This window comes from Coregonus lavaretus (assembly GCF_964263955.1).
Source record: "Coregonus lavaretus genome assembly, contig: HAP1_SCAFFOLD_1361, whole genome shotgun sequence".
NCBI lineage: Eukaryota > Metazoa > Chordata > Actinopteri > Salmoniformes > Salmonidae > Coregonus > Coregonus lavaretus.
In genome coordinates this window covers 105,036-120,760 of record NW_028164592.1, presented here as the reverse complement: position 1 = coordinate 120,760, position 15,725 = coordinate 105,036, and the positions used below count along the sequence as shown (strand labels likewise).

At 44.8% G+C, this 15,725-nt stretch overlaps 1 protein-coding gene across 3 annotated transcripts in view; it reads left to right on the top strand.

Annotated features, from left to right (window-relative positions):
* Positions 1-2,665: 2,665 nt before the first annotated feature.
* LOC311116872 (tripartite motif-containing protein 16-like) overlaps positions 2,666-15,725 on the top strand; it is a 51,848-nt gene continuing 38,788 nt past the window's right edge. The window contains exons 1-7 of one of the 3 annotated variants that reach the window (XR_014611519.1): positions 2,673-3,343; positions 3,754-3,849; positions 12,172-12,405; positions 12,518-12,677; positions 12,803-12,862; positions 13,099-13,795; positions 14,355-14,850. Coding sequence is in view for 1 of the 3 variants with exons in the window: in XM_084191899.1 (XP_084048025.1) it covers positions 2,747-3,343; positions 3,754-3,849; positions 12,172-12,405; positions 12,518-12,677; positions 12,803-12,862; positions 13,099-13,610 (1,659 nt within the window). In the remaining 2 variants the exon portion in view is untranslated. Of the gene's footprint in view, positions 3,344-3,753; positions 3,850-12,171; positions 12,406-12,517; positions 12,678-12,802; positions 12,863-13,098; positions 14,851-15,725 lie in introns of those variants that run through there. The other 2 variants (XM_084191899.1, XR_014611518.1) reach the window with 2 other exon arrangements.

Below are 15,725 nucleotides of genomic sequence, written 5' to 3'. Positions count from 1 at the left end.
AAGTTACTATTGTAAAGAAGGGTCTAACGTACACACCACCAAGGGAACAGAGACTGTTTCTAAAACTTCAGAAATATGACTTGCAACTCGAGTACAGGCCAGGGAAAGAATTGTTAGTGGCAGACACATTGTCCAGAGCTTTTGACAGCTCAGAACCAAACCAGATATATATGAGCAGGACGAGACCATACATGTAAACCTTATCAGAGAGAGTTGCCCAGTCTCAGATGAAATGTGGACAGTTATTTCACGTGCTACTGCAGAAGATGAGTGTTTGCAAAAGGTGATACAAGCCATAACATGCAGGTAGTCTGTACAAGCTATACCATACCCTTATGGTCAATACAGGGATGAGCTATCTGGACTTGATGGAATTCTGTTTAAGGGTTCAAAAATTGTGATACCAAGTTGTTACAGAAAAACACACTGATCAATATATACAGGTAAAAGTCAGTAAATTAGAATATTTTGAAAAACTTGATTTATTTCAGTAATTGCATTCAAAAGGTGTAACTTGTACATTATATTTATTCATTGCACACAGACTGATGCATTCAAATGTTTATTTCATTTAATTTTGATGATTTGAAGTGGCAACAAATGAAAATCCAAAATTCCGTGTGTCACAAAATTAGAATATTGTGTAAGGGTTACATTTTGAAGACACCTGGTGCCACAAAATAATCAGCTGATTAACTCAAAACACCTGCAAAGGGCTTTAAATGGTCTCTCAGTCCAGTTCTGAAGCCTACACAAACATGGGGAAGACTTCAGATTTGACAGCTGTCCAAAAGGCGACCATCGACACATTGCACAAGGAGGGAAAGACACAAAAGGTTATTGCAGAAGAGGCTGGCTGTTCTCAGAGCTCTGTGTCCAAACACATTAATAGAGAGGCAAAGGGAAGGAAAAACTGTGGTCAGAAAAAGTGTACAAGCGATAGGGATCACCGCGCCCTAGTCAAGATTGTGAAAAAAAACCCATTCAAAAATGTGGGGGAGATTCACAAGGAGTGGACAGCTGCTGGAGTCAGGGCTTCAAGATCCACCACCAAGAGACGCTTGAAAGACATGGGTTTCAACTGCCGCATACCTCGTGTCAAGCCACTGTTGACCAAGAAACAGCGCGAAAAGCGTCTCACCTGGGCTAAGGAAAAAAAGAGCTGGACTGCTGCTGAGTGGTCTAAAGTCATGTTTTCTGACGAAAGCAAATTTTGCATTTCCTTTGGAAATCGAGGTCCCAGAGTCTGGAGGAAGACAGGAGAGGCACAGGATCCACGTTGCCTGAAGTCTAGTGTAAAGTTTCCACCATCAGTGATGGTTTGGGGTGCCATGTCATCTGCTGGTGTCGGTCCACTCTGTTTCCTGAGATCAAGGGTCAACGCAGCCGTCTACCAGCAAGTTTTAGAGCACTTCATGCTTCCTGCTGCTGACCTGCTCTATGGAGATGGAGATTTCAGGTTCCAACAGGACTTGGCGCCTGCACACAGCGCAGAATCTACCCGTGCCTGGTTTACGGACCATGGTATTTCTGTTCTAAATTGGCCAGCCAACTCCCCTGACCTTAGCCCCATAGAAAATCTGTGGGGTATTGTGAAAAGGAAGATGCAGAATGCCAGACCCAACAACGCATAAGAGTTGAAGGCCACTATCAGAGCAACCTGGGCTCTCATAACACCTGAGCAGTGCCAGAAACTCATCGACTCCATGCCACGCCGCATTAATGCAGTAATTGAGGCAAAAGGAGCTCCAACCAAGTATTGAGTATTGTACATGCTCATATTTTTCATTTTCATACTTTTCAGTTGGCCAACATTTCTAAAAAATCCCTTTTTTGTATTAGCCTTAAGTAATATTCTAATTTTGTGACACACGGAATTTTGGATTTTCATTTGTTGCCACTTCAAATCATCAAAATTAAATGAAATAAACATTTGAATGCATCAGTCTGTGTGCAATGAATAAATATAATGTACAAGTTACACCTTTTGAATGCAATTACTGAAATAAATCAAGTTTTTCAAAATATTCTAATTTACTGACTTTTACCTGTATATATATATAAATATATATATATACACACACACTCCGGACTCTAACATTGCTCGTCCTAATCTTTTCATATTTCATAATTCCATTCCTTTACTTTTTAGATTAGTGTGTATTGTTGTGTATTGTAAGTTATTACTGCACTGTTGGAGCCAGGAACACCCTACACCCACAATAACATCTGCTAAATATATTTATGCGACCAATAAAATGTGATTTGATTTTTGAAAGTGTTCCATAATTCTCAATCCGTATTGCGTTGTGCCTAAGAACAGCTCTTAGCTGTGGTATTGTATATTGGCCATTTACCACACCTCCTCAGGCCTTATTGCTTAATTTAAACAAGTAAGTGTATTATAAGGCATTATAAAGGTCATTAAAATAATTATACATATGTTCTTCATAGAAACTGATATCCTTTATATATTCTAACAACTCACATTTTAAGATTCATTATTTAATTTGTTCCATGTTAAGGCCTCTAACCTAGGAACAAAACTATTTGTCTCCCTCTTGCTGTTGCATGCAGTTCCTCTCTCTCTTCCTCCATTCTTCTAACCCTTCCCTCCCTCCTTTTAACCCCACCCCTCTGACAGAACCAGGAAGTCCCTCCCCCTGCCACAAACTCTCTTCTGAGGAAACGAAACTGATCTGAGTCTCTGTGTCGTCTGTCTACGTGAGAGTGAACAACTGTCCAAATGGCTCAGCAGGGAGTTCTGCTCGACCAGGACCAGTTCTGTTGTTCTGTCTGTCTGGATCTACTGAAGGAGCCGGTCACTACTGCCTGTGGACACAGTTACTGTAGGAGCTGTATTGAGGGCTGCTGGGATCAGGATGTTCTGAAAGGGGTCTATAGCTGTCCTCAGTGCAGACAGACCTTCACTCCAAGGCCTAATCTGAGGAAAAATAACATGTTGGCTGAAGTGGTGGAGAAACTGAAGAAGACAGGACTCCAGGCTGCTCCCCCTCCTGCTCTTTGCTATGCTGGACCTGGAGATGTGGCGTGTGATGTCTGCACTGGGACCAGAAAGCGGAAAGCCCTCATGTCCTGTCTGACGTGTTTGGCTTCTTACTGTGAGACTCACCACCAATCTCACTATGAATCTCCTGCTTTGAAGAAGCACAAGCTGGTCAAAGCCACCGCACAACTACAGGAGAAGATCTGCTCTCATCATGACAAACTGCTGGAGGTTTTCTGTCGTACCGATCAGCAGTGTATCTGTTATCTGTGTACAATGGATGAACATAAAGGCCATGATACAGTGTCAGCTGCAGCAGAGAGGACTGAGAAACAGGTAAGACCAGAACTACTTGTTGGTGACTGTCTGATAAACAAATAATAATTACAGTAGGAACTAAGGCTGTTTGAATATGAGATCATTCAAATGAAATCAATCCTCAGCAGAACAAATATGAACACAAACCTTGATTATATAGATATGCTAACCCAGATTCTCCAAATGTATCACAATTTTCTAAAGTCAAACACCATTATCATTCGTTATCAAACACCCAATCAGCTCCCCTGTTTTGTGCACTGTTAAAACTATAATCATTCACATAACAACATAATAATATAATTTCACACAGACTCTTCCTCAACATATTAATCCCTATCTTCTATGGGCCCTATGTCCCATTACTATAATATTGATCTACTGGACAAATAAAGCTTGATAGCTCATTGAAGAGTGATTCTCCACAGAGGCAGCTGGGGATGAGTCAGCAGAACGTCCAGCAGAGATTCCAGGAGAGAGAGAAGGAGCTGAAGGAGCTCCAACAGGCTGTGGAGTCTCTCAAGGTGAGTATTGTTGACCAGAGGAGACACAATTTCACTTCTCTCTTCCAGTCAGAGAGAGAGAGATGCCCCTATCCAATCCCACTGGCCCCACTGTTGGGAACAGGCTGTCTTAAAGTCACAAGTGGGGCTACCTCATCACATAACCTTGAGTAACCATGAGTGACTCATGTCCGCTATACATTAACAGAGCTCTCTCTCTCTCACTCACTCTCTCTCAATTCAATTAAATGGGCTTTATTGACATGGGAAACATGTTACATTACCAAAGCAGGTTAAATAAACAATAAACAAAAGTGAAATCAATGATCAGAAATTAACAGTAAACGTTACACTCACAAACATTTCAAAGTAATAGAGACATTTCAAATGTTATAATTCAAGTGAAAACAGAGTGAGTCAGACCGAGTTCAGGAGGTGAAATGGAAATGAATGAGGGAAAGTTAAGTGAGGTAGAAGGTGTGGTGATGAGCTCAGAACCAGAGCCTGGCATCAATGGACATGATAAAGAAGAATCTGGTGCAGTAGGAATTACATTTTTGTAGAAAGTGGATCCATACCTTTTGGCAGATCCATTTGTGGTTTCAGGGTGGGTGGGAAAGAAGTTGGGTGCAGTTGAATCAGTGAAGGTAACCTGTAATGGACTTGTGATATTTGTTTGTGTTTCTTCTGACCAGAGGGAGTGGGCGCTCCGTGTCACGCAACTTGGGTCAAGATCTGTTTCTTGCTTTGCTCTTAGGAACAGGGCACCATTGAAAGGAGTGATTTCTGGGGTAGCGTTAAGTGTAGAAGTGGAGCAATTAAGGTTGAAGACTGCTGGTGTTTGTGATTCCCGCCGTTTGGTGCAACACAGACCCGGTGGTGAGCGTGGTGAAACAGAGGAGTCACTGTCAGTCCTTTTGAGTTATGAGTCTTTAACAGAGAAAGTCATGGTAGGATATATCAGTTATCCTGTTAGAGCTTTTGTGGCGAATCCACTGTGCTGTTTCAGGTGCAACGTTTATGGTCATGTTGCAGCAGTTTGTAGGAGGGAGATTCAAAGATGTGGGAAGTGTGCAGGAGGGCATGGGATAGAGGATTGTGTAGTTTTGGTGGATACAAATGTGTGTCAACTGTTGGGATGCCCATGTTGCTGGGGATCGGAAGTGTCCGGTGCGAGAGAGGCAGGTTGAGGTGGCTAGAGTCAGAGTAGTGCAGAAGGTGTCGTATGCTGAGACAGTGAAGGAAGTAGAGGAGGATGGGTCAAGGGTGAGAGATCCTGAGAGGATCCCTGTGAGTAGTAGATCTGTGCCAGCACAGAGGGATAGGCCAACGAGTGATATATGCTTCAGTAAAGTTAGCTTCTTAGAGTTCATAGCAATGGTTATCAACTGTACCGCAGAAATGGAACGTAAATCAAAGAAAAAAGATGTTGTGGTGGCAGCTGCAGATAAGTATTTGGGCATACAAGATTTGACTTCAGAAGAGTTACAGGGTGTGTTGAGTTGTGGTTTCCTGTCCTCCCAGGCCGTTGGCATGGTGCAGGAGCAGATAGGGTCAAAGTAGTGGAATGGGGTAGTGGGTTTTTAATGAGTAGGGTTAGTTGGAAGGGTGTTTTTCTGTATTATTATAATTTCCCCTTTTCCCATTTTGTGTCACAAAGTATAATGGATTTATATTATAGTCCAGTTGGGGGCGGTAATGCAACATATTGGATGCCAACCGCCGTTAAACTCCAAAGAAGAAGAACCGTTATATTATGGCTATGTACAGTGTTGTAACGATGTCTCTGTCTCTCTCATTCATTAACTTTCGCGGTAGTTGGTTGTGTGGGTCTCTGGTTATGAATAGGGTGCTGACAGACAATTGTTGATGGATATTTATAGAGCTCTGATCAGGACGACAATTGATTACTGGTGTATAGTTTATCGAACAAGGCAAAACTTGGCTTCAGAAGCTGGACAGAATCCAGTATATAGCTTTAAGGATATGTACTGGTGCATTTAAATCAACATCTGTATGTGCCTTACTGGTGGAGGCAGGAGAGATGCCTTTGGATATACAACGTAAAAAATGGTCATTATCTTATTGGGTTGAAAGGCTGTGAGGTTGAGCATCCCACTGCTACTGTTCTAGATGACTGTTGGGAATATACTAGTAGACAAGGCAGTGGTTTTGGTTGGACAGTTGGAAAGCTTGCTGATGAGAGTGGTTTGAGGAAGTTGGAGGTTGGCCCTTCTGTGGTGATAGGGGATGTTCCTCCATGGTTACTCCCAGACCCTGTTGTTGATCTAACCTTGGTAGAGAAAAGGAAAGATTGGTCAGAAGTCAGTGATATAGTGAAACTAATTGACAATTACATTGGTAAAAGTTTTCATGCTTTTTTAATGCTTTTCACAGATGGATCCAAGGACCCAGATAGTGGGCTCACAGGAGCAGGCGTTTACGTTCCTGAATTTGATGTGCTGATTGATTGATATTAATGTTCCACTGGGTAGAGGTGAGGCCAAATGTAAGATCAGAGCCATTTTGATAGATGTGTGGCAGAAGAGATGGTAATCTGAGCACAAATGCCGGCATTTATATGAATAGTTTACAGTTTTACAGAAAGGTCGATGGACCAAGATTCAAAAGTCAGATTAGGAAGGAAGATGTGGTGTTAACTCGATTGTGCTTAGGACATTGTACATTGAACTCGTCATTACATCTGGTTGGCAAGCATGGGAATGGTTTGTGTCTGGAAGGTACGGTCGATGAAACGGTGGAGCATGTGTTGTTATATTGTTGTAAGTATGTTGAAGAGAGGGAAAGATTGAAGTGTAGGGTCATTGAGGTTGGACGGGGTTGGGGGGGTTTGGAAGGGATTTTGGGGATGGGGGAGGGTCTATTAGAAGTTAGTGGGGCTCTTCTTTATTTTCTCAGAAGTACTGCGTTAGGTAGGAGGAATTAGAAATGTTGGAAACCGTGATTGACCACACACTCCAGCACAGTAGGTGGCGGCATGCACCTTTAACGTTGGTTTGTGGACCGCCATTATATCATAGAAGAAGAAGTTGGTTGTGTGAGAGATTGTGGTTCGTGAGGAGGGCTACTATTCTTTTTTCTTTTGGTTCTTGCGTATTTTCTGAATGTATTTTCTGATGGTGGAGGGTTTGTTTATTGGTTTCCACTGTTTATCGTTTAGAGTTGAGGGGGGAGTAGGGGTAGTTTGTTAGGGCGGCGTGATGGCCTCAACCGAGTGGAGAAGAAACGCTGTCGCTTCGGGTGCGTTCCGGAGAAAGGTGTGGAGGAAGTTTTGCTCATGGTCGGCGAACAGGTTGGAGCGGAACATCTGCACACTGCATCCAGAATGAACAAGGCGGTGGTTGTGGTAATGAAAAAGGTTTGTCTTGTTGTCAGTGGGATTTTTGTGAGGGGTGTGTTGGTGTAGATGTCGCCTCTTTCGATAAGAGTTGTGGTGGCTAATCTGCCTCCGTTTATTACTTACGAACAGACCGCAAGTAGTTGGTTAGTTTTGGTAAATTTGCAAGTGGTTTTCGTGTGCTCTCGGCTGGGTGCCAAGCGGAATCTGTTAAACATGTCTCTTTTCGTAGACAAGTGTTTGTTTCTTAACAAACTTCAAGGTTACACAGGGGAGGGGTGGAACACAGGGTTTGCTAGCACATATAGTTTTCGGTGTTTCTAGTGTGGGGATCATCAGTTATAGGCTACAAGCAGCAATATGATTGATATGTAGGACAGGTATTGAACCCAAATAATCCCTACTCAGATGCGCTAACCTCAACCCTAGTAAACATGCATTATAAAAACCTTCTATATAAAATTATCTCATATTGGGAGTAAATAGCCTCTGAATAGAAAAGAAAAAACACTGCATCTTCCAGCCCACCAATAAATTACATAATGCAACCGTTGCGGTTAGCATATTTACCTCAACATGCCCCTCGCTTGCGTGAGAAGGCAGAGTGCTCGATGCTGGTTGATGAAATTGACAATTAATGTACTAGGAAAATACGTTTTTGTTGACCAGAGGTGACTGAATTAATGTTTAGGCTTATTGATAATCATTATAGTAATGAAGTATAATTTCAAAACATGACCATAAAAACAGGTAATAATAAACATGACTCATCATTATATTACTTCACAGTAATGTGTTTTCAGTCCTTCCTCTTGCGTTAGCAGTGTGGAAAGGGACAGTAAAAAGCTCAGGCAGGAGGAGTTTTCCTGTGAGGGGGAGTGGTGGTGTATCCAGGGAGAGAACTAAATGAATCTTCTGAAATGTCATTCATGGTCTTATGCTGCCATCTATTGGAATTATTAAGCAACTGCAGTAGGACTGAATAAAGTGTTTTTCCTTACTAATCCTTACTAAAGTAGTGATTACTCAGAATTGCAAAATAAATGGCAGGGGTACCAGGAGGGAGGAGAGTAGAGCAGGGTCAAGTGGTGGTGGTACCAGGAGGGAGGAGAGTAGAGCAGGGTCAAGTGGTGGTGGTACCAGGAGGGAGGAGAGTAGAGCAGGGTCAAGTGGTGGTGGTACCAGGAGGGAGGAGAGTAGAGCAGGGTCAAGTGGTGGTGGTACCAGGAGGGAGGAGAGTAGAGCAGGGTCAAGTGGTGGTGGTGGTACCAGGAAGGAGGAGAGTAGAGCAGGGTCAAGTGGTGGTGGTATCAGGAAGGAGGAGAGTAGAGCAGGGTCAAGTGGTGGTGGTACCAGGAAGGAGGAGAGTAGAGCAGGGTCAAGTGGTGGTGGTACCAGGAGGGAGGAGAGTAGAGCAGGGTCAAGTGGTGGTGGTACCAGGAGGGAGGAGAGTAGAGCAGGGTCAAGTGGTGGTGGTACCAGGAAGGAGGAGAGTAGAGCAGGGTCAAGTGGTGGTGGTACCAGGAGGGAGGAGAGTAGAGCAGGGTCAAGTGGTGGTGGTACCAGGAAGGAGGAGAGTAGTGCATGGCCAAGTGGTGGTGCGCAGGCCGTGGAGAAAGCGGTGGTGGGGAGGGTTGCAGCTGGGCTACATGAGCTGAGGCAGGTTTCTGTAGTAACGGAGACTCCGGTAGGCGAAGGCTTGGTGGGCTCATTCCAGGAAATATTGCCTGTCATTGGGGAAGAGGCACTGATCATGGGGGAAGTGCAGGGGGGCAGAGACTGGGAAGGAGGAGGACGGTACCGTGCCAATGGAGGAGGAGGAAGAGGGGGGAGGTGAGTCTGCGGGAGCGGAGGACAAGGCGGTCTCGTTTTCAGACGGCTCATTGGATCCAGAGCTGACAGCCAGTCAGGCTGAGGGCCCAGTACATACGGTGAGAGAACTTTCTAGGTTCCTGATGGAGACTAAAGGGGAAAATGAAGGTTCTGCTGGAGTCTTATTTGATTGATCCTGGAAGGTTTGGAAGGTCAGTACAACACAAGATGAAGAATGAGGGGTTTAGTGTCCTCTCACCCAGGAAGCGGTATAGGCTGAGAAAATGGGTCATGGGTTCTTAAGGGCATGTCTTCAGAATCTGCTTAAATGGATGGTTTTTTCTGGCATGGCGGCTTTATGGGCTTCTCTACTGGTTTCTGATTGTGGTGATTTTCGGCCAAAAACATTTAAACGTGATTTTTTTGCAAGAGACACACAGTGATGTGATTAATGAAGTGTATTGGGGTTCTGGTGGAAGGGGGCGCAGGTGCTGAGCCATGGCACAAATCTTAGTGCAGGGGTAGCAAAAGAGGTGTGTAAGGGTAGGTTGTTAGTGGTTAGAGCCAAAATCAATGACCTTGTCTTTGCTTTCCAAAATGTGTCTGCACCTAGTACAGGGCTCAGTTCTCTGTTTCACCAGGGCCCAGGCAGGTGGGTCTCCTGAGTGGCCCAGTGGTCTAAGGCACTGCATCACAGTTCTAACTGTGCCACTAGATCCTGGTTCGAATCCGTGACCGGGAGACTCATGGGCGGCGCACAATTGGCCCAGGGTAGGGGAGGGAATGGCCGGCAGGGATGTAGCTCAGTTGATAGAGCATGGCGTTTGCAACGCCAGGGTTGTGGGTTCGCTTCCCACGGGGGGCCAGTATAAAAAAATAAATATATATATATATATATATATATATATATATATATATATGTATTCACTAACTGTAAGTCGCTCTGGATAAGAGCGTCTGCTAAATGACTAAAAAAAAAAAAAAAAAAAAAGGTGTCCTATTGGAAATTCCATGTCAAGCTCTTCCAAGATGTCACTTTTTGCTCAAACTTCCAAGGCTTTTGGGAGAGGTGGGGACAGCAGAAGGGGGAGTAACTTCTGTTATGGGGGAGAGGAGGGAGCCTGATGGGTGGGTAACTTCTGTTGTGGGGAGAGGAGGGAGCCTGATGGGTGGGTAACTTCTGTTGTGGGGAGATGAGGGAGCCTGATGGGTGGGTAACTTCTGTTGTGGGGAGATGAGGGAGCCTGATGGGTGGGTAACTTCTGTTGTAGGGAGATGAGGGAGCCTGATGGGTGGGTAACTTCTGTTGTGGGGAGATGAGGGAGCCTGATGGGTGGGTAACTTCTGTTGTAGGGAGATGAGGCTGTGGAGTTGTACTCTGATTTATAAAGGGCAGAACTCTGTGGTCCTCTGTAGCTCAATTGGTAGAGCATGGCGCTTGTAATGCCAGGGTAGTGGGTTCGATCCCCGGGACCACCCACATGTAAAAATGGTCTGTGAGCAGAACCTGAGAACAGGATAATAATAATAATAATAATAATAATAATAATAATAATAATGTCATTTAGCAGACGCTTTTATCCAAAGCGACTTACAGTCATGCGTGCATATATTTTTGTGTATGGGTGGTCCCGGGGATTGAACCCACTACCCAGGCGTTACAAGCGCCGTGCTCTACCAGCTGAGCTACAGAGGACCACGTAATGTCGCGGTCGTATGCTGGGGCTTCATGTATGGTCAAGGTGTGGGGAGGGCTCAGTAGGCCAGTCTGGGTAGGGAGGGGCATTCACCAGGGATGCCCTCTGTCAGGGCAGCTATACACTCTTGTTATTGAGCCCTTTCTGGGCCTGCTACGCAGGAGGCTACAGGGAGTGTGGGAGCCAGGCATAGGGTTGGGGACAGGCATAGCAGTGTCAGCATACGCTGATGACGTCTGTGTTGGTTAGGGATGAGCAGAACCTACAGGCCCTGGAGAATAGTTTGAGGGTTGGGATAGGAAGAACTGGGAAGGAGTGTCACAAGCGGTGGTGTCGAGGCTGACGAAGTGGAGGTGGCTCATCTCCCAAGTGGCATACAGAGGGGCGGTGCTGATCATCAACAACTTGGTGGCATCCTCTCTATGGCTTAAATTGGCCATTCTCAACGCCCCCGGTGGTCTGCTTGTGGACCTGCAGCGCAAGTTAGTGAATTTTTTTCTGGTCAGGGTGGCAGCGTTCTGACTCAGCAGCACAGAGGCTACTGTACCGTACGGAGGTGGGCTGGAGGGAACCAGCATGTACTCTGTTGAGGAGGGCTGGTGGTTTGGGGCTGGATCAGCAGCTCTTCATCATGCGGCAGGAGAGACTCAATACAGCAGGGGTCTCTGATTTCTATGCTGCAGTACTGAGGGCTGGAGCAGCCTGAGGAGGGGCCACCACCGTTTCCACCACTGCAAGTGACAGCAGAGACTGGGGACTGGCAGGAGAGTCTGGAGGACTTACTGACTTTTAACACTCTGAGCTTAGTGGGAGTGAAGGGGCATCAGTGGCAGGGGGTTGTGGGGGCTGAGAGCATGGCAGGGTATAGGTGGAGGGTGCTCTATAAGCTCCCAGTGCTGGAAAGGTCAGGGGTCGTCCAGTGGAGGGTATTACATGGAGCCCTGGACACCAATAGCTGGTTGGCTCGGGTTGACCTGGGAGTTGGGGAGGGGTGTCCGTTTTCTGCAATGACAGACTGTTCATCATGTTTTTTCTGTGTTGCCAGGGTAATGCCATTACTGTTGACGCCTTAGGGTTGAGTTTGAGTTGTACAAAATGATCAACAGTGTGGAGATGTTTCAGGAGGTATGGGGGCTCAGGGGGGCTGTCTGTACGGCTGGAGAGGAGGGGTTGGATGGACGGTTGGAATGTGGTGCTGGTTGGTGTATTGTACTGTGGTGTTGGGTACTGGATAATGTGATTGTGTGGAGGTTGTGGTGGCACGCAATGTGTTGTTAGGAGGGGGGGTGTTAGTGTAATGAGGATGGCTCATTAAAGTGAGACAAGTGTCTCTCTCTCTCTCTCTCTCTCTCTCTCTCTCTCTCTCTTCTCTCTCTCTCTCTCTCTCTCTCTCTCTCTCTCTCTCTCTCTCTCTCTCTCTCTCTCTCTCTCTCTCTCTCTCTCTCTCTCTCTCTCTCTCTCTCTCTCTCTTAACAGCGCTCTGCACAGGCAGCAGTGGAGGACAGTGATAAGATCTTTACTGAGCTGATCCGCTCCATTGAGAGAAGGCGCTCTGAGGTGAAGGAGCTGATCAGAGACCAAGAGAAGGCTCAAGTGAGTCAAGCTGAAGGACTCCTGGAGCAACTGGAGCAGGAGATAGCTGAGCTGAGGAAGAGAAGCACTGAGCTGGAGCAGCTCTCACACACAGAGGATCACATCCATTTCCTCCAGGTAACTCAACTGCCTTGATACATGTGATATGTGAAATTAAAACTCAATGTGAAACTCTCAATCATTTGGTTCTGCTCCCTCTCTCTCTCTCTCTCTCTCTCTCTCCCCCCAGAGTTATCAGTCTCTCTCCAGTACCAGTGTATCTTCAGACTTACCCAGCATCGTTGTCCGTCCTCTTCAGTACTTTGGAGATGTGAGTAAGACTGTGTCTGAACTGAGAGAGAAACTAGAAGACGTCCTTAAAGGAGAATGGACCAAGATCTCCTCTACAGGTGTGTTGAAAATAATAAGAACATCAACTTTAGACCATTGAAAGTTCCCTACTAGTCATATACATGTGGAATATGGTATGATGATAACATTCCCTCTCTCTGTGAATGTGTTTGTGTGTCTGTAGTGAATATAGTGGATGTTGTACTGCCTCCAGAGCCCAAGACCAGAGAACAGTTCTTACAATGTGAGTCTCTTTATTCTGAAGTAACTAACAGTCTCTTTTTACTGACACTCCTAACAATCCCTCTAGAAATATATAGCAATAGTAGATCTAATCAAAGACTGGGTATCTATCTGACTCCTCATATTTCTCTGATTTGATCTCTGCTGTGCTCTAATCAAAGACAGGGTAGATACAGTATCTGACTTCACTTATTGTTCTAACTCCCCTCATTGGTCTCTGCTCTGCTCTTCTCCCAGATTCCTGTCAGCTCACACTGGACCCAAACACAGCAGGCACACTCCTCTCTCTGTCTGAAGGGAACAGAAAGGTGACACTTACAGGCCAAGAACAACCATATCCTGATCATCCAGACAGATTCACTAACTACTGTCAGGTTCTGTGTAGAGAGGGTCTGTCTGGACGCTGTTACTGGGAGGTGGAGTGGAGTGGGGAGTGGGTTGTTACAGCAGTCTCATATAAAGACATCAGCAGAACAGGGACAGATGGTAGATTTGGACACAATGACAAGTCCTGGAGGTTAGAGTGCTCTAGAGGTGGTTATTGTTTCATACACAATAATGTTGGGACTAAAGTATCAGGCCCTCAGTCCTCCAGAGTAGGAGTGGACCTGGATCACAAGGCAGGTACTCTGTCCTTCTACAGTGTCTCTGACACAATGACCCTCCTCCACAGAGTCCAGACCACATTCACTCAGCCCCTCTATCCTGGGTTTAGGGTCTATGGTACTGCTGAGCTGGTTAAACTGTAGTAGGGTCCACATAGATACTAGTCATGCTGGTGTAGTCTATAGCTGAGCTGGTTAAACTGTAGTAGGGTCCACATAGATACTAGTCATGCTGGTGTAGTCTATAGCTGAGCTGGTTAAACTGTAGTAGGGTCCACATAGATACTAGTCATGCTGGTGTAGTCTATAGCTGAGCTGGTTAAACTGTAGTAGGGTCCACATAGATACTAGTCATGCTGGTGTAGTCTATAGCTGAGCTGGTTAAACTGTAGTAGGGTCCACATAGATACTAGTCATGCTGGTGTAGTCTATAGCTGAGCTGGTTAAACTGTAGTAGGGTCCACATAGATACTAGTCATGCTGGTGTAGTCTATAGCTGAGCTGGTTAAACTGTAGTAGGGTCCACATAGATACTAGTCATGCTGGTGTAGTCTATAGCTGAGCTGGTTAAACTGTAGTAGGGTCCACATAGATACTAGTCATGCTGGTGTAGTCTATAGCTGAGCTGGTTAAACTGTAGTAGGGTCCACATAGATACTAGTCATGCTGGTGTAGTCTATAGCTGAGCTGGTTAAACTGTAGTAGGGTCCACATAGATACTAGTTATGCTGGTGTAGTCTATAGCTGAGCTGGTTAAACTGTAGTAGGGTCCACATAGATACTAGTCATGCTGGTGTAGTCTATAGCTGAGCTGGTTAAACTGTAGTAGGGTCCACATAGATACTAGTCATGCTGGTGTAGTCTATAGCTGAGCTGGTTAAACTGTAGTAGGGTCCACATAGATACTAGTCATGCTGGTGGTGATGGTACCCAGATATAATACTCTGTTTTTCTGTACAATTATTTTTGTCTGACTGATATAATCTTCAGAGTGTAATTAAAACGTAATAACATATTTTTATCAAATGCAATGTTTTAATTGGCTACATTTACATTAATCATGATGTATGCTGTTAATGTATGTTGGTTGTCATTCAGAACCATTGAAATGTTTTCTCCATTGGTTCTCTGTCTCAATGTCATTTTCCTCAGTATCATGGAACAGGTAGTGTTACTTACTTGCTAATTGAACTATATGGGCCGGTTTCCCGGACACAGATGAAGCCTAGTCCTAGACTAAAAAGCATGTTCAATGGAGATGTCCGGGAAACCGACCCTAAGTTTGGCATCTTTTATTCTCCCATACTGCTCAGTCAAGCAACATTAAACCTGTCCAGCAGGTGGTGCTATTAACCCAACAATAAAAACCCAGCAGATATCTTGACTTGCCACTCAGTATATCAGTAATGTTCAGAATTGTACTTTAATATCATTGGAGATTGATGGTCTTTTTAATCCACTATCTAGAGTCAGGAACAGATGAAGTTAGGTCTGCTACTGTTCAGTTATTAAATATGATTCATGGTGATGGGAAATAAAAAATTCATCTAGTAGTAGTTTTCCTTTGCTATTTATTCCAAGGTGTGTCTTTAACTTGTAAATGGATTGTGTTGAAGCTGGCATGTGGTGTGGATGGTAGAATAGAGTGAATAGAGGAGAGAAGAGAGGAGGAGAGGAGAACATCATATAGAAGACAGATAAGATAGAGAGACAATTCATACCCAGGGGAGTTACTGACTCTGGCCCAAATGACACCCTGTTCCCTACGTAGTGCACTAGGCTACTTCTGACCAGATCTAAAGTAGTGCACTACATAGGGAATAGGGTGGAGATTTGCTCACTGTCATTAGAATGAAGATTTCCATCCAGGAGTTACTGTCTCTGGCCCAAATCTCACCCTGTTCCCTACGTAGTGCACTAGGCTTCTTCTGACCAGATCTAAAGTAGTCTTCTAGATTTTACATGTTTTCTCCCTGTCGTTAGAAAATGACAATATGGTAATGACTTTAGTGGTTTCCTCCCCCTTTGTTTTTATTGGTTGTGTGTTATGTGTGTTGTTGTGTTAGGTTTTCCCCCTGTGTTCCTAATGGAAAATCCATTAACAATGAATCACAAACAAATTATATTCCAGTTGTGTTTATACAACTTCATGGCTGACATCCCCCAGTTCTGTTAAGACCCATTGAACTGGGTCACATTCTAAATGGTCACTTGTATTGATAGTCCATACTGGGCCTAACTGGGGTTAACCATACTGGA